This window comes from Acomys minous (assembly GCF_964271855.1).
Source record: "Acomys minous genome assembly, chromosome: 20".
NCBI lineage: Eukaryota > Metazoa > Chordata > Mammalia > Rodentia > Muridae > Acomys > Acomys minous.
Window position 1 is genome coordinate 23,898,547 of NC_140502.1, and position 24,421 is coordinate 23,922,967.

At 46.3% G+C, this 24,421-nt stretch overlaps 2 protein-coding genes across 3 annotated transcripts in view; both read right to left on the reverse strand.

Annotated features, from left to right (window-relative positions):
- LOC311591462 (uncharacterized protein) overlaps positions 1 to 23,034 on the reverse strand; it is a 32,964-nt gene extending 9,930 nt beyond the window's left edge. Inside the window, exons 1-3 of one of the 2 annotated variants that reach the window (XR_014777109.1) lie at positions 22,982 to 23,034; positions 22,817 to 22,891; positions 15,981 to 16,127 (exon numbers count right to left, since the gene is read on the reverse strand). The gene's annotated coding sequence lies outside the window, so the exon portion shown is untranslated. Of the gene's footprint in view, positions 1 to 15,980; positions 16,128 to 22,816; positions 22,892 to 22,981 lie in introns of those variants that run through there. The other variant, XR_014777108.1, reaches the window with a different exon arrangement.
- Positions 1,445 to 8,028, reverse strand: LOC311591463 (uncharacterized protein). Its single transcript, XM_084771074.1, has 3 exons — positions 7,952 to 8,028; positions 5,181 to 5,332; positions 1,445 to 2,429 (listed from the first exon to the last, which is right to left on the reverse strand). The coding sequence occupies exons 1-3, from the start codon at positions 7,956 to 7,958 to the stop codon at positions 1,566 to 1,568; spliced, it is 1,023 nt and encodes a 340-aa protein (XP_084627200.1). The 5' UTR covers positions 7,959 to 8,028; the 3' UTR covers positions 1,445 to 1,565.
- Positions 23,035 to 24,421: the final 1,387 nt, after the last annotated feature.

Here is a 24,421-nt window from a genome sequence, read left to right on the forward strand (position 1 = left end):
CCTGGTCTACAAGGTGAGTTCAGGACAGCCAAGGCCACACAGACATGCACCAGGGACCATTGCTGCTGCTTATGTTCAGTGGGTATGGACCTCACGGGATATACAGCGTGGTTTGTGAGTCCTTTATAGTGACAGCACTGTCCTCTTACATGTCATTCTAGAATGAACAAATGCATGGTTTTATTCTAAAGGGGATAGGAAGTTTTTTTTGAGTAATACTGACACTGCAAAGATCATGTTAATTCTTCGTTTTTGCCTTTTACTTAAGTGACTTTATAACATGGATCTTTAAAGCAGTTAAGTCTTTGATACCCGGGAGTGGTAGCGCACGCCTTTAATCCCAGCACTCGGGAGACAGAGGCAGGTGGATCGCTGTGAGTTCGAGGTCAGCCGGGTCTACAGAGCGAGTCCAGGACAGCCAAGGCTACACAGAGAAACCCTGTCTCGAAAAACAAAAACAAAACCAAAAACAAACAAACAAAAAAAAGCAATTAAGTCTTTGGAAACATGTCACCAGGATGTTAACATTGCTTGCAAATGCTTTATTTAGGGTTACTATATATATATACACATCTAAATATAAGCATGTAGATTTACATTTTGTCTTGGAAATGTGTATTTTAATAAACTCTTCCCATAGTAATGGGAAACAAAAGAAAAGTCTAAGTTTGGGGCCAGTTGTCCCATCTCATACTGTGACATAGCAGCCCTGTGCATACTTTTTTTTAATTTAGTGGTTACAGCATATAGCTGGGCCCTTTCCAGAAACAGCTAACAGGCATCTTGTATCCAGAGAGCCCTGAGCTGCCGCTGCTGTCAAGTTTCCATTCTCTATCAGGAAGAGTTTTGTTCCTTCCTCCATTTTTGCCTGCCTGTGCCTTAGTGCTCCATCCCTTGGCTTTCTCCCCTGTCTCTCCCTGATCTTCTGTAGAGAAAGCATGGAAAACCATGATCACAATTACCCACACTGCCACCTGGTCCATGACAGCAACCAAAACAAAGTCAGAGAAAGTCCAAGTGCCCTGTGCCATGGCTCCTTGGAGAGAGACCATAGCAGTCCCTGTTTCTTCATTTAGATGGCTAATTCCATTCCCCACCTCCATCTAGAAGATTCCTTGCCTCCCAGTTCCTGTTTTCTAACCACGCCGCCTCTGGAGCCACCATTGCTCTGTGAGAGTCAAGCCAGAAGCAGCAGCCAAGCTGGGTGTGTTAAGTCCTTTCCCTTTATCTCCCATGTGCCCACAGGAAGCTGCCTTTGTCTGTGGGTGAGAAGAGGAGTCTCTCTTAAAGAGACGTGTGGGAGACAGTTTTTCATTCAGACGTACTTCGGTTTTCAGCTTCGGTTCTTTGGATAAGAGACTGCCTTTCACTCAAGTCTTCTCAAATCAAGCCCCATGTTTAACCACTTTTTTATTACTATTAATAATGAATATTCAGTCATATGTTTAATAAAACCTCCTTTATTGTTAATCAATAATATCCTCCAGATAATTACACATTGAGGCAATGAGTCATCAAAAGTTAAGCACAAAGCTGAACATGATAATTAACCTATTATCCCACTATCAGTGACTCTCCCTCCCATCCAAGGTCCCAGGCACTTGCTTTCTTCTCTTCTGTGGATTCTGTCCATCCTCTTCCTCTCCTGCACCTTCTCCTAAAGGTGCTGGGATCTCAGGCTCTTCCCCTAGCTTGTGTAGGTCTCCTCTCCCTGTCTTAGCCTGCTTGGATGAGGCTCTTCTCTGTGGTTTGGCCCGGAACAATGTTCCTCTCCCTGGCTTAGGCTGGCTGGCTGATGCTACTGTCTCTGCTGCAGCCCGGCTGGATGAAGCATCCATAACTTGCATGGCCTGGTTGGATGATGCTCTTCTCTGTGGTCTGGCTTCTTTGAATAATGTTCCTCTCTGTGTCTTAGGCTGGGTGGACAATGCTGTTCTCTCTGGTGCAGCCAAGCTGGATGATGCATCCATAACTGGCATAGTCTGGTTGGATGATGTTCCTCTCATTAGCTTGGCCAGTTTGGATGATGTCTCCATCACTGACATGGACTGTTTGGATGATGACTCCATCAGTGGCATGGTCTGGTTGGATGATGCATCCATCACTGGCATGGCCTGGTTGGGTGATGCATCCATCACTGGCATGGCCTGGTTGGGTGATGCATCCATCACTGGCATGGCCTGGTTGGGTGATGCATCCATCACTGGCATGGCCTGGTTGGATGATGCATCCACAACTGGCATGGCCTGGTTGGGTGATGCAGTCATCGGTGTCATGGCCTGGTTGGATGACGCACCCATCATTGGCATGGTCTGGGAGGAGGGTGCTCCTCTCATTTGCGTGGCCTCCTTGAATATTCTCAGAAATGAACTCCTCTCATTTTCTGTCATATTTGTCATCACTAGGTCTCGATAACACTTAAACCATTCCTGAGAGAAAGGATAGTTTTCATCTTTTTAAGAAATGATTCATCAAGCTAGGCGGTGGTGGCAGATGCCTTTAATCCTAGCACTTGGGAGGCAGAGGCAGGTGGATTGTTGTGAGTTTGAGGCCAGACTGGTCTACAAAGCGAGTCCAGGACAGTCAAGGCTACACAGAGAAACCCTGTCGTGAGAACCACCACCCCCAAAAAAAAGGAAAGAAAAAGAAATGATTCATCATTTTTAAGGAGCTTTAATTTATATACTTAATATATATAATAAATTTTTATATGGTTTTGTTTTTGCTTTTGTTTTGTTTTGTGTTTTTTTCTTATTTTTGGTTTTTCTAGACAGAGTCTCTCTGTGTGGCCTTGGCTGTCCTGGACTCACTTTGTAGAGCATGCTGGCCCCGAACTCACAGCGATCTGCCTGCCTCTGCCTCCCTGTTTTTGATTTTTGAGACAGGGTTTCTCTGTGTAAACCTGTCTGTTCTGGAATTCACTATGTAGACGAAGCTGGCCTCTAACACAAAGTTGTGTCTGCCTCTGCCTACCAAGGGCTAATGTATAACACGGATGCTGTCACACAGATATTTTTTCATTGTTATTTTTAGTTGCGCTTCGGTGCACCTGGTTGCAGTGCCTTGCCCTTAACCACTGAACCACCTCCCCAGCCCCAGACATTTATCTTTCACTCAGTTTTTGAGACAGGGCCAGTATAGTCTGTACCAGGGATAGAACCCAGGACTTTTTGAAAGTCAAGGCCATCAACTAACACCATCACCTTTAGCCAGAGAGCTGGATAATAAAGTGATGAGTCCAGAGGAGAAATGTCCCATCCTCAGGTGAGAAAGCAGGTTACTAATCTCTCACAGATATTTAATATGCTCCTTCAGCCTCCCTGTCCTTGGTCCCTGAGGTAGATGATTTGAGACTCTGTCAGTGGCTGGAGCAGACAGGGTGCTCCCACCCTAGATCACAAGACAGTAAGAAAAGATGGCTCTGGACTGTCAAGGACAATATTCTGAGCCCTGTGTGGTGGCCTACTCCAGTAGCCCAGTTCATGGGAAATAGAGGCAGAAGAGACAGGAGTTCAGGGCCATCCTCAGCTATGCAAGTGTGAGGCTAGCCCAGGCTAAATATGACTCTGTCCCAAATAAAAGGAAGCAATAGAAAATAAATAAATAAATAGTAAAAATAAAAAAGCAACCTACTCCCACGTGCTTTGTTTTATCAATACAACACAGGAGAAGACAGGAACCAGCTCCTCTAAGAAAGGGCCCTAGCCAGTCCATAGTGGGGCATGCCTTTAAATCCTGGATTCAGGAGGCAGAGGCAGGTAGATCCCTGAGTTCAAGGCCAGACTGGTCTACAGAGTGAGTTCCAAGGCCGTCAGGAATAGAAAAACACAGTGTGCAGGGAACAGAGCAAGAAAGAATAAAAAGAAGGGAAGGAAGGAAAGAAGGAGAGAGGAAGGGAGAGAGAGAGAGAAACAAAGATTCCCACTGAGCCCTGTTGGCCTCAAGTCAGGTTTGCCTTCACACTGCTCAGCTGGTATGTGTAATCCTCTAGGGAGCCTCAGTGTATCTGAATAAAGTTGGTGGGTAAGCAAATAAACAACTCAGGAGCTAGAGAAATGGGTCAGAGGTTGGGAGCACTGTGTGCTCCTCCAGAGGTCCTGAGTTCTATTCCCAGCAACCACAAGGTGGCTCACAGCCATCTACAATGAGATCTGGCGCCCTCTTCTGGCCTGCGGTTGTACATGCAGGCAGAGCACTGTATACATAATAAATAACCACATCTTTAAAAAAAAAAAAAGAAAAGACAAAGCTCATTCCTCTCTAGCATCCATTCCTGGACAACGCCACGGTCAACAAACAGGAATTATTTGATTTTAAAAAGTGCAGCCACTTGTGCTACCATCACTCAGGAGGCAAAGGCACAAGCCAGCCTGACCTACATAGCAAGTTCCAGGCCATCCCAGGCTGCACAGTGATACCCTACATCCGTAATACAGTCATATCAATGCATTATTGACAGTGAAACATGGGCATATGCCTGTAAGGCAGCACTTTGGGAGGTGACAGCAGGAAGACCCTGAGATCAAGCCAGGTCTTAGAGCCGGGCGACGTTGGCACATGCTTTAATCCCAGCCATTGTGAGGCAGAGGCAGGCACATTTCTGTGGGTTCCAGGCCAGCCTAGCCTACAGAGTGAGTTCCAGGACAGCCAAGGCTGCACAGAGAAGCCCTACCTCAAAAAACAAATAAATAAAAGGCTAGCCTTAGATCTGGGAGATACTCTCTCATGAAATAAAAAGGGGATGGAACTGGAGAGATGGCTTAGTGGTTAAGAGCGCTTGCTGACCTTGCCGAGGACCCAGGTTCCATTCCCAGCATCCACCACCTGTACCTCGGCCTCCATGGGATAGGACAGCCCCTTCTAGCCTCACTGGGCACCAGGCATGCACATGGTGCACAGATAGAGAAAGCATGCACACGTTCACATGAAAAATGTACAATTTTTTTTGTTTGTTTTTTGAGACAGGGTCTCTCTGTGTAGCCTTGGCTGTCGTGGAGCCTGTACATCTGACTGGCCTCGAACTCACAGCGATCCACCTGCCTCTGCCTTCCGAGTGCTGGGATTAAAAGTATGTCCCACCATGCCCGGCTAAATTTACAACTTTACATGACTAGAAGAAAGCAAAGCCCACAGGAGGCCCTGGGCTAGCTGACTACCCTGAGACACACCCAGGCACCAACCTCCACTACCATGTCCTTTAGCTGGAGTCTTGAGGCCAGTTGCTGGATTTCCTGTAGGTCTGGGAACATGGTCCTGTAGAAGGCATCTTGCAGTGCCAAGTGTTGCTCAAGACTGATTATGGTCCAGAATCCTTCATCGCGCACTGGCTTTCCTGTTCACGGAGGAGACAAGAACATTTTCCTTCGTTTTTGGTTTTGTTTTTGATTTGTACAAAGGGTGTTTATTTATAAATAATACAGTAGGCAGCATTCTATCCTTAAATGCTATTTCCTCAAAACATGAGTTTCTTTTTGTTGGGTTGGATTATTAAAGAAAATTTTGAAATGCTGAGTTTAGGTCTGGAGAGATGGCTCAGAGGTTAAGATCACTGGCTGCCCTTCCAGAGGTCCTGAGTTCAATTCCCAGCAACTACAAGGTGGCTGACAGCCATCAATAAAGTGATCTGGTGCCCTCTTCTGGCCAGCATGTGTACATGCAGGCAGAGCACTGTATACTTAAACAAGGAAATCTTTTTTTTTTTAAGTTGTGAACATTTAAAAATTTTTAAATAAATTTAAAAAATAAAAAATGCTGAGTGTTATGATAGCACACTACTTTAATCTCAGGAAATTGAGTTCCAGGACAGCCAAGGCTACAAACAGAGACCATGCCTCAGGGGGAAAAAGAAAAAGAAAAAAGGAAAGAAAGTAAAAAAATGAATTTAAGAGGTTCATAACACAGTGAACCCAGAAAAACCACTCTTAGGCCAAAAAAAAAAAAATCTGTTTTTCAAGGTGAAGTCAATACCTAGGACTCCAGGTGTTACTTCATACAGCGAAATCAGGAGCCTCTAAACTACAACTCACCTGAGCCCCAAGAAGAGTTAAAACAAAATTACAAAAAAAAAAAAAAAAAAAGGCATGGTGGTGTGGGCCTGTAATCCCAATATCGTCCAGGTGGAGGTAGCAGAACCAGTTTGAGGCCAGCTTCACCAACACTGAATGTTTGAAGCCAGCCTGCTGCATGCTCCCCTGTTTCTAAAGTAACCCTGACAGCCAGGCCCTGCAGGGCTCACTTCTAACGCCAGCACTTGAGAGGCAGATGCAGAGGAATCTCTGTGTATTCCAAGCAGGATTGGTCTACATACAGAGTTCCAGGACAGACAGCCACACATGAGACTCTATTTTATTTATTTTATTTTATTTTTATTTTTCGGTTTTTCGAGACAGAGTTTCTCTGTGTAGCCTTGGCTGTCCTGGACTCGCTTTGTAGACCAGGCTGGCCTTGAATTCACAGTGATCCACCTGCCTCTGCCTCCCGAGTGCTGGGATTAAAGGCGTGCGCCACCACGCCCAACTGAGACTCTATTTTAAAAAAAAACACATAAATATACATACATACATACATACATATGTACACACAAGCAGGCACATATATATTTATCCACATATCCACGTATCTGGACAGGTGCCCAGATAATATATATTTCCAGAATCTGAAATCTGGTTTCACACAGTCCTCTAGTCAGTTGGCAGGGCGTTGTGACACGCATGGTTAATGCCAGCACTCAGGAAGCAGAAGCAGGCTTCTGTGTACATATGTATGTACGTATGTATATTTGTGTGTGTAGGCCAGACTGGTCTACAGAGGATGTTCCAGGACACTCAGGGCTACATAGAGACTCTGTCCCGAACTGGGCGTGGCGGGGCACACCTTTAATCCCAGCACTTGGAGGCAGAGGCAGGCGGATTTATGTCACTTCAAACTCAGCCTGGTCTACAAAGCGAGGCCAGGATAGATTACAAAGAGAAACGCTGTCTCAAAAAACACAGAGGAGGGAGAGAGAGAGAAACAGAGACAGAGACAGAGACAGAGACAGAGAGACAGAGACAAAGACAGAAAGACAGAGACAAAGACAGAAAGACAGAGACAGAGACAGAGAGACAGACAGAGAAATTCTGTCTCACCCACATCAAAAAAGAGAAAAAGAACAAAAGAGGGGGGGAGGATGAGAGAGAGACTGAAAGAGGAGACAAGTGATGGTGACACATGGGTTTTTGTTGTTGTCGTTGTTTTGTTTTGGTTTTGTTTTTTCCTCTTTTGGTTGTTCAGAGACAGGGTTTCTCTGTAGACCAATCTGGCCTCAAACTCAAGAGATTTGCCTGCTTCTGCCTCCCAAATGCTGGGATTAAAGGCGTGTGTCACCACCACCTGGCTAAATATATTTTTAAGGGTACATTGAATATCTCATGGGACTGTAGAGATGGCTCTGTGACTAAGAGCCCAGGCTGCTCTTACAGATGACCTCAGTGCTGTCCCCCGCTCCCACAGGAACCTGTTCACAACGTTTAGCTCCAAGGGCCCCAGTATAGATCGTGTTCTGCTCTTGGAAACGAGTCCCGTGTGGTTCCCAGCACCCACAACTTCTGCCTCGGGGACCCCTCACCCTCTTCTGGTCTCCGGGAAGACGCCATATCCCACTCTCACAGACACATACTGGTATTAATTATAATATGGAGCAGATGGTATTAATTATAATATGGAGCAGAGGGCTGGAGCACGGCTCAGCCGCGGACTCCTCCTTACACAGGCCACACCATGGGCTCTAGACTCAGTAGGAAAAAGAAGCAGCGTGTGACAGCACACTACCAGAAGTTATGATGGGTAGGGAGAAAGAAATCTGTGGCCCCCGTGGGACCTAGCTTGGGGCCCCAGGAGAAGTTGGACACCTCCCATCTTTGTCACAGCCACAGCCGTCTGCACCCCAAGCCTGGCTCTGCGCTTTACTCACGGGGCATCCGTGTGTCCCTCCCTGGGGTTTGCTCCTGGATGGGTCGTATGCTCCGGATCCTCAGAGACCGTGAGCTCCTCCTTGCAGGACTTGGCCATTTATAGTGTCTCCATCCTCAGGCCACTCCCCACCCCGCCCTAATCCAGGAGGATAAATCTATTCCATTGCAAACTATACAGAACCAGTTTGGGCTTGGTGGGTTTTATTGCAATTGGTTTTTGTTTGTTTTGTTATTGTTGTTTTGTTCTGTTTGTCAAGACAAGGTTTCTCCGTGTAGCCTTCACTGTTCTGGACTTGCTTGGTAGAGCAGGCTGGTTTCAAACTCACAGAGCTTGTTTTTATGGTTTTTTGTTGTTTTTTTTTTTCCAGACAGAGTTTTTCTATCTCTTGGCTGGTCTTGAAGTCACTTTGCAGACCTTGCTGGCCTTTAACTCAAAGAGATCCATCTGCCTCTACCTCCTTAGGGCTGGGATAAAAGGCAGCCAGTTCTAATTCTAGGCTGAATTGGGGTTTTATCTAAATTTCAGTAATTCTGGAAGTAGAGCTCACTGCTTTAGAGCTTGTGTCCCACCCAGGCACCAGGCATGCATGTGGTGGTGCCCACCTTTAATCCCAGCAGAGGCAGGTGGATTTATGGGAGTTCAAGGCCAGCCTGGTCTACAAACCGAGTTCAGGACAGATTACACAGAGAAACCCTGTCTCGGGAAAAAAAAAACAAACCCTAAAAAAGGAGAAAGAGAGAGAGACTCTGTCTCACCCACATCAAAAAGGAGAAAGAAGGAACAAAGGAAAGAAAGAAGAGTGGGAGGGAGAATGTGAGAGACAGAGAGGAGACAAAGGGTGGTGACACGTGTCTTTTTGTTGTTGTTGTTGTTTCTCTGTGTCCTGGACTCACTTTGTAGACCAATCTGGCCTCAACCTCAGAAGTTTGCCTGTTTCTGCCTCCCAAGTGCTGGGATTAAAGGCGTGTGCCACCGCCACCTGGCTAAATATATTTTTAAGGGTACATTGAATATCTCATGGGACTGTAGACATGGCTCTGTGGCTAAGAGCCCTGCTGCTCTTACAGATGACCTCAGTTCTGTCCCCAGCTCCCACAGGAACCTGTTCACAACATTTAGCTCCAAGGGCCCCAGTATAGATCGTGTTCTGCTCTTGGAAACGAGTCCTGTGTGGTTCCCAGGACCCACGACTTCTGACTCGGGGACCCCTTACACTCTTCTGGTCTCCAGGAACACTTGAAATCTAACCCCCCCACACACACACATTAAAATGTCCAAATACAATTAATTTTGTTAAATAAAATAGTAAGAGGGAACTGGGGAGTGTCACAATGTGGGAGGGTCCTCAGAACCTATATACACAAGGATACAGTGTGTGGATCCATGTGTGGCCCAAGCACTTCTAGACATGAGAGGTGGAGGCCGAAGAACGGACAACTCTCAGGCTGGCTATCCTGATGTACACAGCAGCAAACCAGACACCGTTTCTCAAACAGGTAGAAGCCAAAGACTGACACTCACAGCAACACACACACACACACACACACACACACACACACACATTCTGTCGAAGATTTTTTTTTTTCAGTTAAAACATAATAAAGAGAAGGTATCTACAAAGTGAGTTCCAGGACAGCCACAGCTACATACAGAGACCATGCCTCATGGGGGGAAAGTAAGAAAAAAAGAAAAGGAAAGAAAAAAAAAATGAATTTAGGCAGTTCATGACATGGTGAACCCCCCCCCCCAAAAAACCCTCTTAGCCAAAAAATTCTGTTTTTCAACGTGAAAACAATACCTAGGACTCCAGGTGTCACTTCATACAGTGAAAGTGGGAGCCACTAAAATACAGCTCACCTGAGCCCCAACAGGAGTGAAAACAAAGTTACAAAAGAGGCACAGTGGTGTCGGCCTGGAATCCCAACATCTTGCATGTGGAGGTAGAAGAACCAGTTTGAGGCCAGCGTCACCAACACTGAATGTTTGAAGCCAGCCTGCTGCGTGCTCCCCTGTTTCTAAAGTAACCCTGACAGCCAGGCCCCGCAGGGCTCACTTCCTGTTTTGTTTGTTTGTTTGGTTTTGGTTTTTTTGAGACAGGGTCTCTCTGTGTAGCGCTGGCTGTCCTGGACTCACTTTGTAGACCAGGCTGGCCTCGAACTCACTTCTAATGCCAGCACTTGAGAGGCAGATGCAGAGAAACGTCCGTGTATTCCAAGCAGAATTGGTCCACATACAGAGTTCCAGGACAGACAGCCACACATGAGACTCTATTTTTAAAAAAATCATAAGCATATATACATACATACACACACAGAGACTGAGAGAGAGAGAAATTTATCCACATATCAAGTAGATGGACAGGTGCCCAGATAATATATGTTTCAAGAATCTGAAATCTGGTTTCCCACAGTCCTGTCTCCTAGGAACTCAGCCACAGGCACAGGAAGATGCAGGGACTGCCTCTGCAGCCTTGAACACAGCCATGGGAGGACCCTTTGGTACAGATTCTGGCAATGGCAACTAATATCCCAAAGACAGACATGATGGTGGAATTCAGAACGCTTCCCCCACAGCCTGTGGACACAGGGCAGCGGTTGCTGAGGTGGGGAGGCAACCTAGTGGGCACAGCCACAAGAGCCCAAGAGAACTTTTTTCTTGGGAAAACTGAAGCCCGTGATGATTCACCTCAGTCTCTGGCAGCTCCACCAGCTGCTACTTTCTATGTGTGTCTGAGTCTCTGTGTGTGCCCTGTGTTCTGGTGCCCACAGAGGGCACGGGATCCCCTGGGAATGAAATTACAAACAACCATGAGCCACCACCATGTGGATGCTGGGATCCAAATCAGGGTCTTCTTACAGAGCTGCAGGCTCTACACACATGTTACCCAAAACAACAGGTTTTGTTTGTTTGTTTGGGCTTTTTTATTTTTAAAGCAGATGGTCTCTCTGTGTAATTCTAGATGTCCTAGAATTGGCTCTGTAGACCAGGCTGGCCTCAGCCTCACAGAGGTCCCCCTGACTCTTCCTCCTGAGTGCTGGCATTAAAGGCTTCCATCACCATCACCTGACAAGTGTTAGGCTTCCTGAAACAGGGTCTCACTACACAGCCCTCCAAATGGGATCTGCAAATCGCCATTCATTGTCCTAAGCCTGAAGTCACTGTGACTTTGAGGAACAGCAGAGCCTTGAAAGTAGATCTCAAACAAGCCCAGAACTAAAGAAAGAAAGGCCATCTCCTGAGAAACTGCTTTTCCCCTGAAGCAAATACACCTTGCTAAACTGATGAATCATATAAACACTTAAGTGCACACACACACACACACTGAAAACTTTAAAACTAGTATGTTGATACCCAGAGGGTGGGTTTCCACCCTTGAGCTCAGGCTGCCCAATGTGTCTTTGTTAAATCCCAGCCTCACCTCTATTTAGTGTCTAGAGACAGTGGCAGAGCCTAGTGTGTTGTACTGCGACTCTTAACAAAAGAATGTTTATATATTTATTTTGTGTTTATGAATGCTGTAATTGCATGGATATCTGCATCCCAGAAGAGGTCCTAAGACCCTATTATAGATGTGTGTGTGTGTGTGTGTGTGTGTGTGTGTGTGTGTGTGTACACAAGTGCATATATAAGCCATCTATGTAACAAGGTGTATTTCCTTGAGGGGAAAGGCCGTTTCTCAGGACATGGCCTTTCTTGCTTTAGTGCTGCACTAGTTCAGGATCTGCCTTCAAGGCTCTGCTCAGGGGCAGAGGATTTTCCTAGATCCCACACTGACAGCCTGGGGGAGTGGCTCAGTGGTAGAGCACCTCCCTAGACTCCCCCAGGGAGGGGGAAGGGACATGGCTCAGTGGGGAGCCCCTTCCTAGACTCCCTGGTGAGGAGTTGGGGTTGTGGCTCAGTGATAGGGACCTGTGAGGGGCTGGGGTTATATCTCCACAATAGCATACCCAGCCTAGTATGCTGGAGACTCCACACTTTAGCCTCAGCAGTGGAGAAATTAATAGAAGGCTGGGATTAAAGGCTGTGCCATCATGTCCTGCAAACCCTGCAAAGGATTTTAGAATAAAACCTTGATAAACTCTGCAGCTGAGGGTAATACATGTTCCAGAGTTTCAGCTTTCCATGTGTGCTAATGACGGTGATGCTGAGGCCCCTTACCTGCCACAGGTGGTTGGCAGATTTGATTCTATGTGGAGGATAAAGTTTTGTTTAGGGAAACCTTGTTAATCTATTAACATGTCTGTGTCAATTCCACTTTTTTTTTCTTTCCCTAAATCACACTACAGCAGGTGAGTCTCTGTGCCAGCACTCAGGAGGCAGAGGCAGGCGGATCGCTGTGAGTTCGAGGCTAGCCTGGTCTACAAGGTGAGTCCAGGACAGCCAAGGCCACACAGACATGCACTATGGACCATCGCTGCTGCTTATGTTCAGTGGGTATGGACCTCACGGGATATACAGCGTGGTTTGTGAGTCCTTTATAGTGACAGCACTGTCCTCTTACATGTCATTCTAGAATGAACAAATGCATGGCTTTATTCTAAAGGGAATAGGAAGTTTTTTTGGAGTAATACTGACACTGCAAAGATCATGTTAATTCTTCATTTTTGCCTTTTACTTAAGTGACTTTATAACATGGATCTTTAAAGCAGTTAAGTCTTTGATAGCCGGACGTGGTGGCTCACGCCTTTATTCCCAGCACTCGGGAGGCAGAGGCAGGCGGATCGCTGTGAGTTCGAGGCCAGCCTGGTCTACAGAGCGGGTCCAGGACAGCCAAGGCTACACAGAGAAACCCTGCCTGGAAAAACCAAAAAAAAAAAAAAAAAAAAAAAGCAATTAAGTCTTTGGAAGCATGTCACCAGGATGTTAGCATTGCTTGCAAATGCTTTATTTAGGGTTACTATATACATGTACACATCTAAATATAAGCATGTAGATTTACATTTTGTCTTGGAAATGTGTATTTTAATAAACTCTTCCCATAGTAATGGGAAACAAAAGAAAAGTCTAAGTTTGGGGCCAGTTTTCCCATCTCATACTGTGACATAGCAGCCCTGTGCATACTTTTTTGAATTTAGTGGTTGTTACAGCATTTAGCTGGGCCCTTTCCAGAAACAGCTGACAGGCATCTTGTATCCAGACAGCCCTGAGCTGCAGCTGCTGTCAAGTTTCCATTCTCTATCAGGAAGAGTTTTGTTCCTTCCTCCATTTTGCCTGCCTGTGCCTTAGTGTTCCATCCCTTGGCTTTCTCCCCCGTCTCTCCCTGATCTTCTGTAGAGAAAGCATGGAAAACTATGATCACCATTACCCACCATGCAACCTGGTCCATGACAGCAACCAAAACAAAATCAGAGAAAGTCCAAGTGTCCTGTGCCATGGCACCTTGGAGAGAGACCATAGCAGTCTCTATTATTTAATTTAGATGCCTAAATTCTTTCCCCACGTCTATGTGTAAGTTTCCTGGCCTCTCGGTTCCAGTTTCTAACCAAGCCGCCTCTGGAGCCACCATTGCTCTGTGAGAGTCAGGCCACAAGCAGCAGCCAACCTGGTCGTGTTAAGTCCTTTCCCTTTATCTCCCATGTGCCCACAGGAAGCTGCCTTTGTCTGTGGGTGAGAAGAGGAGTCTCTCTTAAAGAGACGTGTGGGAGACAGTTTTTCATTCAAAAGTATTTTGGTTTTAAGCTTGGGCACTTTGACTAAGAACCTTCCTTTCACACAAGACTTCTCAGACTTAGATTCAATCCCCATATTTTGCCACTTTCTTATTACCATGAATAGTTAGTATGGAGTCCAATATTCAATAAATTCTCCTTTATTTGTTAAGCAGTAGTATCCCCCCAAATAATCCCACATCGAGACAACGATGCCTTTAAAGTCGAGCACAAAGGTGACCGTGATAATGAACCTATTACCCACTGTCAGGTGCTCTTCCTCCCAGGCCAGGCAGCAGGCCCTGGCTTTATTCTCTTCGCTGGACCCTGTCCTTTCTCTTCCTTTGCTTCTCCTTCTCCTTGAGTGTCAGGTGCTGTGACCTCACGCTCTTCCGCTTGCTTGCATAGTCCTCCTCTACATCTCTTAGCTTACTTGGGAGAAGCTACGGTATTTGGTGCAGCCTGGCTGGAAGATGCATCCATCTCTTACATGGCCTGGCTGGACGATGCATCCATCTCTGGCATCGACTGGATGGATGATTCAGCTGTCACTGGCATGGCCTTGCTGGAAGGTAAATTCAGCACTTCCTCTGGATGATAATTAAAGTGGTGGCTATGGTTTAGTTCTGTGTAGTAATCAATTTGAGAATGAAAGTGCTCCTGTCTGGTCCCTCATCAGGACAGCCACAACAAAATCGGACATTCCCTGTCATAGTCGTGAACAAACCAGGGCATTGCAACATGCCTTCCTCAGAAACATGTTTCCAGACCAGATGAAATCCAGAAACTGGCTTCAAAACTCCAGCTTTATGTCACCACGGTGGAGGTTTGTGTTTGGAGCGTCTCTCAGGGTCATCACCTAGTCCAGGGTTTCCTGTGGGCTTTGTTTTTGTTCTTGTCATTTAATGTTTTAAAATGATCCATGTGTATGTGTGCACACCTCCTTCTCTGTATGTGCAGCAAACATGCCTGGTGCCTGAGGATGCTACAGGAGGCTGTCCTTTCCCATGGAGGCAGAGTTGCAGGTGGTTGCTAGACCTGGTTGGTTGGTGCTTGTGTCAATACTGTGACCAGGTTGGGTGATCTAACAGTCACAGGAAAGGCCTGGCTGGATGCTGCATCCCTCACTGGCATGACCTGGCTGGATGATTCACCCGTCACTGGCATGGTCTAGTTGGTTGGTTATTGTGTCAATAGCCTGGCCAAGATGGGTGATCCTAACCGTCTCTGGCAAGGCCTGGCTGGATGAATCACCACTCACTGGCATGGGCTGGCTGGTTGGTGCTCTTCTCATTTGCCTGGCTTGGATGCATGATGCACACCTCACTGGAACAGCCTAGTTGTGTGATGCTCCTCCCATTTCAATCACCACAGTGAATGCTACCAGAGACAAATTACACTCATCACATCCTCTCCAGGGCAGCGCTTGCTCTTGATGATAATTAAACCACATCTGAAAAGAAAGAGTAGTATTGAATATTTTTTTAGAAATCATTCAAATTTTTAAAGGTGCTTAATTTATATATTTAATATGCACAGTTAGATATATATGGTTTTGTTTTTGTGTTTCGATCCAAGGTTTCTCTGTGTTACCCCGGCTGTTATAGAATTCACTCTGTAGGCCAAGGCAGTCAAAGATACACTGAGGAAACCTGTCTCAAAAAAAGAAAACATAAAAAGGAACAAAAAAGACAAGAAGGAAGGAAGAAAAAGCCATTTAGCCCTGTGAGCTTAGAGCCAGGCCTACATTCACAATGGAGATCTTGTATTTATAACCCTCTAGGGAGCCTTAGCTTATAACAAAAAGTGAGTGGTTGTGAAAATAAACCACCCATTCCTTTGAGGAATCCATTCCTGAACAATACCTCTGTCAATAACAGGATGTGTTTAAAGAAAACACAGTGCAAGGAACAACAGCCCTCACCATTCATCCAAGCACCGAGATCCCAGAGGAAGAAGTAACACTATCAAGTTGAGGCCATCCTGGTCTACAGAGTGAATCCCAGACAAGCAAGGCTACACACAGAAACTCTGTCCCAAACAAAGGAAAGAGCAGCCTTGGATATGTCAGCTGTTCTCTCATGAAAGCAAAAGGCAGTGGAACTCGAGAGATGGCTTGGTGGTTAAGCGCACTTGCTGTTCTCACAGAAAACCCGGGTTCCATTCCCAGCACCCAGCACCTGCAACTCTGCCTCCATGGGAAACGACAGCCTCCTCTAGCGTCCTCAGGCACCAGGCATGTTTGCTGCACATACACAGAAGGAGGTGTGCACACATACACATGGATCATTTTAAAACATTAAGAGACAAGAACAAAACAAAGCCCACAGGAAACCATGGACTAAGTGACGACCCTGAGAGATGCTCCATACACAAACCTGCACCATGGTGACATCAAGGTGGAGCCTTGATGCCAATTCCTGAATTTCCTCATTATCTGGAACCATGTTCCTGCGGAAGGCGTGTTCCAGTGCTCTGAGTTGTTCATCACTTAATATGAAAGAGAATTCCAGAGTTGGAGCTGGCCTGTGGAGGGAAGAGGCAAGAGCACTTTCATTCTTAAACTGTTTACTATGCCAAGCTAAACCGTAGCCACCACTTTACATTAAAATTTGTTAATGTTGTTGGGTTTTGTTTTGGTTTTGGTTGGTTTGGGTTGTTTGTTTGTTTGTTTGTTTTTTGGTATGACAGCGTTCTCTGTGTAGCCCTGCTTGTTCTGTGGACCAGGCTTGGGAAAGTTATTTTTTCTCTCCTGAGCTGTGGCATGAGATGCGAGCTGTACACAAGCTTTAGGAGCACATGGCTTGGGCGGGTCCCAGAGAGTTTATATATAACTACCCCAAGCCTAGGCTGGAAGCTTCGAGCCTCCAAACAGTCTCACCTTCTGCACACCCTGACCTTGAAGGCTGCAGCTTTCATCCTCCATTTGCTAAGCTAAACCTACAATGTTTTCAGCCTCTGAGACTTATTGCTGAATAAGCTCACCCTTTCTGCTTCTCTCTGAACACTGGCTGGTTCCAGTCAGCTGTTGTGGCTCAAAAGGCCTCTGCTAGCTCAGGGCTTCAATCTGGCCTCTCTCTGCTTATCACTATATTGCTCTGCTTGGGAAACCTGCCTCTGATGGCCGCCGCACTCAGCTACACCAAACTCTACCGTACCCAGAGCTCTACTGTAGTACCTTCCGGAGCTCACTTGCTCTTGCACGGGCTGCTCTGGGTTCTTGTGAAAACTGGTCATACCTTACCTCTGACTTGTAGTGAATGCAAACATGTTTTTGGTTTGATCCCAAGGTTGGGATGTGAAACAGGCTTGTGAGAATGTGTGTTGTGTGTGTCCCCTGGGACCAGACTTGTCAGAGAACAGGTGTTGTTTGTCCATTACCAGAGAGGAGTGACCTCCTGTGGGCCCATGTTCTTTGCCAAATGAAAAACATCCTAGTGTACACACGCATGCTTACACACACACACACACACACACATACATACATACACACACACACACAAACTCACACATGAAAAAGAGCCTGGACTCTCTTGGATTTTGCTGGTGGCTGTTTAATGCTCCAATTAAAGATGCTCTTAGAAATACAAAAGCCACCCTAAATCCAGTTCCATTGAGTTTGGACACCCACATTGAGCTGGGTGAGGTAGTACATACCTTAAATTCCTGCACTAGGGGAGGCAGAGGCAGGTGGATATCTTTGAATTGGAGGCCAGACTGGTCGAAGAAACTGTTCTAGTATAGACAAAGCAGCACACAGAAACCCAGTTCTCAGAAAGAAAGATAGAAAGAAAGGACAGAAAGAAAGAAAGAAAGAAAGAAAGAAAGAAAGAAAGAAAGAAAGAAAGAAAAGAAAACCCGTACTGGTCAGCTGGGGCTAGAACACATCTTTAATTTCTTCATGCTGAAGCCAGAGGCAGACAGATGTGTTGGAATTCTGTGTGACCACTCTCTGTAGTTCCAGCTGACCTGGAACTCACACAGACCTTCCTGCCGCTGCATCCAAGCACCAGAATTAAAAATATATACCACCACTCCCTATTAATAATCTGAAAGAAAGAAAGAAAAGAAGGAAGGAAGAACACAGCCTTGTGAGGACTGGAGGAAGGACCCTCATGTTTACAGTATCAAAGGAAATGTAAATTAGTGTGACCACTCAGGAAACCAGTATGGAAATTCAAGACATGAAATAAGAATTCCCATATGATGCAGCTGTCCCATCCTTCAGCATATATCCAAAAAAACCAAATATGAATGCCAGAGGGTTCCATGAACACCCAATTGGACTGTGGCCTTAATTCACCAGTCTGGCCTCGAACTCAAGAGATTTGCCTGCTTCTGCCTCCCAAGTGCTGGGATTAAAGGCTTGTGCCACCACCACCTGGCTAAATATATTTTTAAGGGTACATTGAATATCTCATGGGACTGTAGAGATGGCTCTGTGGCTAAGAGCCCTGGCTGCTCTTACAGATGACCTCAGTTCTGTCCCCAGCTCCCACATGAACCTGTTCACAACATTTAGCTCCAAGGGCCCCAGTATAGATCGTGTTCTGCTCTTGGAAACGAGTCCCGTGTGGTTCCCAGCACCCATGACTTCTGACTCAGGGATCCCTAACCCTCTTCTGGTCTCCAGGGACACTCAGAATACAGCCCCCCCCCCACATTAAAATGTCCAAATACAATTAATTTTGTTAAATAAAATAGAGGGAACTGGGGAGTGTCACAATGTGGGAGTGTCCTCAGAACCTATATACACACGGATACAGTGTGCGGATCCATGTGTGGCCCAAGCACTTCTAGACATGAGAGGTGGAGGGCAAAGAACTGACAACTCTCAGGCTGGCTATCCTGATGTACACAGCAGCAAACCAGACACCGTTTCTCAAACAGGTAGAAGCCAAAGACTGACACTCACAGCTCTACACACACACACACACACACACACACACACACACACACTTGAAGATTTTTTCAGTTAAAACAGTAGTAAAGAGAAAGTATTATCACATCAAAAAAAACAAGAAACATGATTTTTAAAAAATAGGCCTGGAGAGATGGCCGGCAGTTCCAAGTGCACACTGCTTTACCAGGGCACACAAGTGCACTTCCCATACTAGGGCACTGACAGCCTCCATATCCCCAGCTCCATGGAATCCGGCACCTGTGGCCTCTTCAAATGCCTGTGCTCACAAGTACATCTCCACACAGAGACAAGCCAATGAGCACATACTTGGCAATAAAATAAGCCTTTAAAGGGGCTGGAAAGATGGCCCAGCAGTGGAGAGTGTCTACTGCTCTTGCAGAGCATCTAACTGAAGTTGCCAGAATCCCATGGAGGCACTCACAACTGCTCAGAACTCCAACCTCAGAGGATCTGATGCCTCTGGCTTCCATGTATACCTGTGTTCAGATAAACAGACAATCAGACACAGACAGACACAGAGAGAGAGAGAGAGAGAGAGAGAGAGAGAGAGAGAGAAGGAGAGAGAGAGAGACAGACAGACAGACAGACAGACAGACACAGACAGAGACAGAGACAATGAAACATATTTAGGTCCAGGAGGTGTTGGCTCACACCTTTAATCCCAGCACACCAGAGGCAGAGGCAGGCAGATCTCTGTGAGTTGGAGGCTGGCTTTTTCTTACAGAGCGATTTCCAGGTTAGCCAGGGCTACACAGAGAAATCTTGCCTTGAAAAACCAATAAATAAATAAGACTAGAACATTTTCATTCATTTTTGGTTTTGTTTTTGTGTTTTCAACTATACAAAGATTTTTTATTTATAAACAATACAGTAGGCAGCATTCTATCCTTAAATGTTATTTCCCAAAAAACATAAGTTTCTTTTTGTTTGGTTCAATTTTTTTTTTTTTTTTTTGGTTTTTCGAGACAGGGTTTCTCTGTGTAGCCCTGGCTGTCCTGGACTCGCTTTGTAGACCAGGCTGGTCTTGAACTCACAGCAATCCGCCTGCCTCTGCCTCCCGAGTGCCGGGATTAAAAGCGTGCGCAACCACGCCCGGCTGTTTGGTTCAATTTTAAAGAAAAAAAAATTTAAATTCCTAGTTTAGGGCTGAAAAAGATGGCTCAGGGATTAAGAGTACTGTCTGCTCTTCCAGAGGTCCTGAGTTCAATTCCCTGCAACCACAGGGTGACTCACAACCATCAATAAAGTGACCTGGTGCCCTCTTCTGGCTGGCAGGTGGACATGCAGGCAGAGCACTATATACATAAGAAATTAAGAAATCCTTTTTAAAAGTCATGAACATTTTTAAAAATTAAAAACAATTTAAAAAGTAAAAAACAGTGAGTTTTACAATACCACACTCCTTTAATCTCAGCAAGCAAGAGGCAGGGGCCAGTGTTACCATAGTTAAGAATAATACAATTTGGTGCTGGAGAGAAGCAAACACCCCACCAACTGAGCCACTTGCTGCTCTTGCAGAGGAGCCCAGTTTGCTTCCCAGCACCTACAAGTGCCTCAGAACCATGCATGACTCTGTGTGCACAGGACCTGACGCCCTCTGACCTCCTTGGGCACATCACATACATGGTACACAGACAGAGATGCAGGCAAACACTCATATGTAGAAAAGTACTGATAATGTTATGTGATGACTTGATTACATCTAGAATTAACCAAAACCCAAGCAACTGGGCACACCCAGAGGGTTTGATTTCTTGGGGCTGGGGGTGGGAGTGGGGGGTGTTTGTTTGTTTGCTAGATTACAAGAGCTGTTGCAACCGGCCCACCTCGATGCCCATCAAGGGCAAGGGACTGCGGATTTAACACACAATAAAACAGCGGGTCGCAGTAGCAGCAGCAGCAGCTTTCTTTTTTTTTTTTTAAAGATTTATTTATCACATATACAGTGCTCTGCCTGCATGTCCACTTGCACACCAGAAGAGGGCACCAGATCTCACAATAGATGGCTGTGAGCCACCATGTGGTTGCTGGGAATTGAACTCAGGACCTCTGGAAGAGCAGACGGTACTCTTAACCGCTGAGCCATCTCTCCAGCCTCAACAGCAGCAGCTTTTATTCAGTGTCCAAAGAGCCTTTTTATAGGCAGCAAAACAGGAATGCCTCTCGCAGGTGAAATCCCTCAAGACGTGATGGCCCACAGGAGGAGAGGGGTGCGTTCTCAGAGCAGTAAACATGACTAGCTAACCAACATAACCACAGACATGGAAGCTGCTAGAAACAGGACATGAAACAGCAAGACAGGCAGGCAGCCCAGTCGGGCCTGGTTCCCACAAAGAGCTAGAAGTATCACCCTAATTCCAAACCCTAGAAACCCCCGCTTGCCCAGCCTGTGATGGGAGGAGACACCTTTAAGGCCCTTGCTTTGGAGCCAGAGGAGGACAGACCACTGTGAGTCATGTGTCTACTCACTGTAGTTCTGGGTGACCTGGAACTCATACAAATCCTCCTGCCTCTGCCTCCCAAGCACTAGAATTAAATATATGTGCCACCACACCTGGCCAATAATCTAAAAGAAAGAAGGAAAGAAAGAAGGGAGGATTTAGAAAGGAAAATTAAGGTGAGGATCAGCGGGAAATTTATTCCTACTTACACTACCAGTGAACATAGAAAAGAATGTGACCACTACAGACACTACTGTGGATTTACTCAGAAAGAAAAATTAGAATTATCATCTGATCCATGGGTACCACCCCTCAGCATGTATCTGGAAAAACTGAAATCAGAAGGCCAGAGGGTACCTGAGCACACATGTTGACTGTGGCACTGAAATCAGAAGGCCAGACAGTTACCTGAGCACACATGTTGACTGTGGCCTTACTCACAGCAGCCAAGAGGCAGAATCGGCCTAGATGTCCATCAGTGAGTCAGGGGATGAACAAACTGAGGTCTAACGCACTGGGAAGCTGTATTCAGTGACAAGGCAGAGCAAACTGTGGTGTGTGCAGGCAACAGGGTGGACCTGGAGACCATTCTGTTCAGCTAATTAAGCCAGACTCACAAAGCCCACATTCCTCTCCACTGAGGCAGGTAAACTAACAATAATAATATTAGCAAGGCATTGTGGTAACTTAAAGGTTAACCTCAGCACTCAGGAAGCAGAGGCAGGTGAATCTATGCAAGTTTGAAGAGACAGGTGTGGTGGAGCATGTCTTTAATCCCAGCACTCAGGAGGCAGAGGCAGGCGGATCGCTGTGTGTTTGAGGCCAGCCTGGTCTACAAAGTGTGTCCACATCAGCCAAGACTACACAGAGAAAACCCTGTCGAAAGAAAGAAAGAAAGACAGAAAGAAAGAAAGACAGAAAGAAACGGCTAGTGTGGTCCACAAAAAAGTACCAGGACACTCAGGGCTACACAGAAACTGTCTCCCCCACATCAATACAGGGAAAGAGAAAGAAAGAAAAAGAAAAATGGAAGAACAATTAGAGAGGTGGACAGTGTCTTGAATACTTTAATTAAGGAGAAAATATGATCCAATGTGTATAAAAACATCAAACTCATTATTTTCTACAATTAATAGATGCCAACAGCTATTACAACTGTTCTTAAAATTGCGATGCAGGAGAAGGAAAAGTGTGCGTGTGCATGTGTGCTGGGATAGGGTTTCTTTCTGTAGCCCTGGCTGTCCTGGAACCAGCTCTGCAGACCAGCCTGGCCTCAAACACAGAGATTTGCATCCGTCGCCTTGGGAGTGCTGGGGTTAGAGGCATGTGCTACCACCTGGACAAATGTGCTTTTTTTATGATTTTATGGGACTGTAGAGATGACTCTGCAGTTTAGAGCCCTTGCTGCTCTTACAGAGGACCCCAATTCTTCTCCCAGCACCCACATGAGCCAGTCCACAACCTTAGCTCTAAGAGGACCAGTATAGATCTCACCTTGTTCTTGCAAAGAAGTTCAGTTGGGTCCCAGCACCCAAGATTCTGACGCAGGGATCCCGCACCCTCATCTGGTCTCCAGGAACACGCGAGATCCCCCACCCACAGACACATACCGGTGGTTAGTTCAAATAATGAAAAGCCGCCTGCAGCGTGGCTCAGCGGTGCAATCCTTACACAGGAAACCAAAGAAACAGAAAGTGACAACACAGTACCACAAGATTGGAAAGATGGGGAGAAAGCAATCTGTGGCCCCGTGGGATCTCGCTGTGGAACCCCGAGAGAATCTGGACACTTCCCGTGCTGGACCAGCCTCAGCCTTCTGCACCCAAGCCTGGCCCCTGCCCTTGACTCACCTGACATCGCGTCTCTCTGACTGGGTCAGTCCTTTGCTTCGGAACCCCAAGACTGTGCCGTCAGCGACGCAGGACCTGTAATTTTAAAAAAAATGATATCTCAGTCATCAGGCCCCAACCCCAACCCTCCCTAATGCAGGAGCGATAATCCTTTTCAGTACTCACCGTACAAAATACCTGTTTCTTTACCTAGGACCCTGAGGTGGGAAGAAAAATCCTAACGAGCGAGCGGGAGGCGTGGTGGCGCATGCTTTTAAGCCCAGCACTCAAGGAGGCAGAGGCACCTGGGTCATTGGGAGGTGGATGCCACCTGGTCTACAAATTGAGTTCCAGGACAGCCAAGGCTACAAATGGAGTCCATGCCTCATGGGGGGAAAAGTAAGGGGGAAAAAAGGAAAGAAAAGAAAAAATGGATGTAGGCGGCTCATGACATGGTCAACCAAAAACAACAACAACAACAACAAAAAAAGCTCTTAGCCAAAAAGTTCTGTTTTTCAACATGAAAACAATACCTAGGAATCCAGGTGTCACTTCATACAGGGAAATCGGGAGCCACTAAAATACACCTCACCTGAGCCCCAGCAAGAGTTAAAACAAAGTTACAAAGGAGGCACAGTGGTGTCGGCCTAGAATCCCAATATCGAGCAGGTGGAGGTAAAAGAACCAGTTTGAGGCCAGCGTCACCAACACTGAATGTTTGAAGCCAGCCTGCTGCGTGCTCCCCTGTTTCTAAAGTAACCCTGACAGCCAGGCCCTGCAGGGCTCACTTCCTGTTTTGTTTGTTTGTTTGGTTTTGGTTTTTTTGAGACAGGGTCTCTCTGTGTAGCACTGGCTGTCCTGGATTCACTATGTAGACCAGGCTGGCCTCGAACTCACTTCTAATGCCAGCACTTGAGAGGCAGATGCAGAGGAATCTCTGTGTATTCCAAGCAGAATTGGTCTACATACAGAATTCCAGGACAGACAGCCGTACATGAGACTCTATTTTAAAAAAACCACAAACATACATACCTAAGTACATAAAACATACATACATATGTACACACACAGAGATACATACAAATTTATCCACATATCAAGTAGATGAACAGGTGCCCAGATAATATATGTTTACAGAATCTGAGATCGTGTTTCCCACAGTCCTGTCTCCCAGGAACTCAGCCACAGGCACAGGAAGATGCAGGGACTGCCTCTGCAGCCTTGAACACAGCCATGGGAGGACCCTTTGGTACAGATTCTGGCAATGGCAACTAATATCCCAAAGACAGAAATGATGGTGGAATTCAGAATGCTTCCCCCATAGCCTGTGGACACAGGGCAGCTGTTGCTGAGATGGGGAAGCAATCTAGTGGGCACAGCCACAGGGGCCCCAAGAGAACTTTTACTTGGGAAAACTGAAGCCCATGATGATTCACCTCAGTCTCTGGCAGCTCCACCAGCTGCTACTTTCTATGTGTATCTGAGTCTCTGTGTGTGCCCTGTGTTCTGGTGCCCACAGAGGCGACGCGATCCCCTGGGATTGAATTTATAAGCCACCGTGAGCCACCATGTGGATGCTGGGATCCAAATCAGGGTCTTCTTACAGAGCTGCAGGCTCTACACACG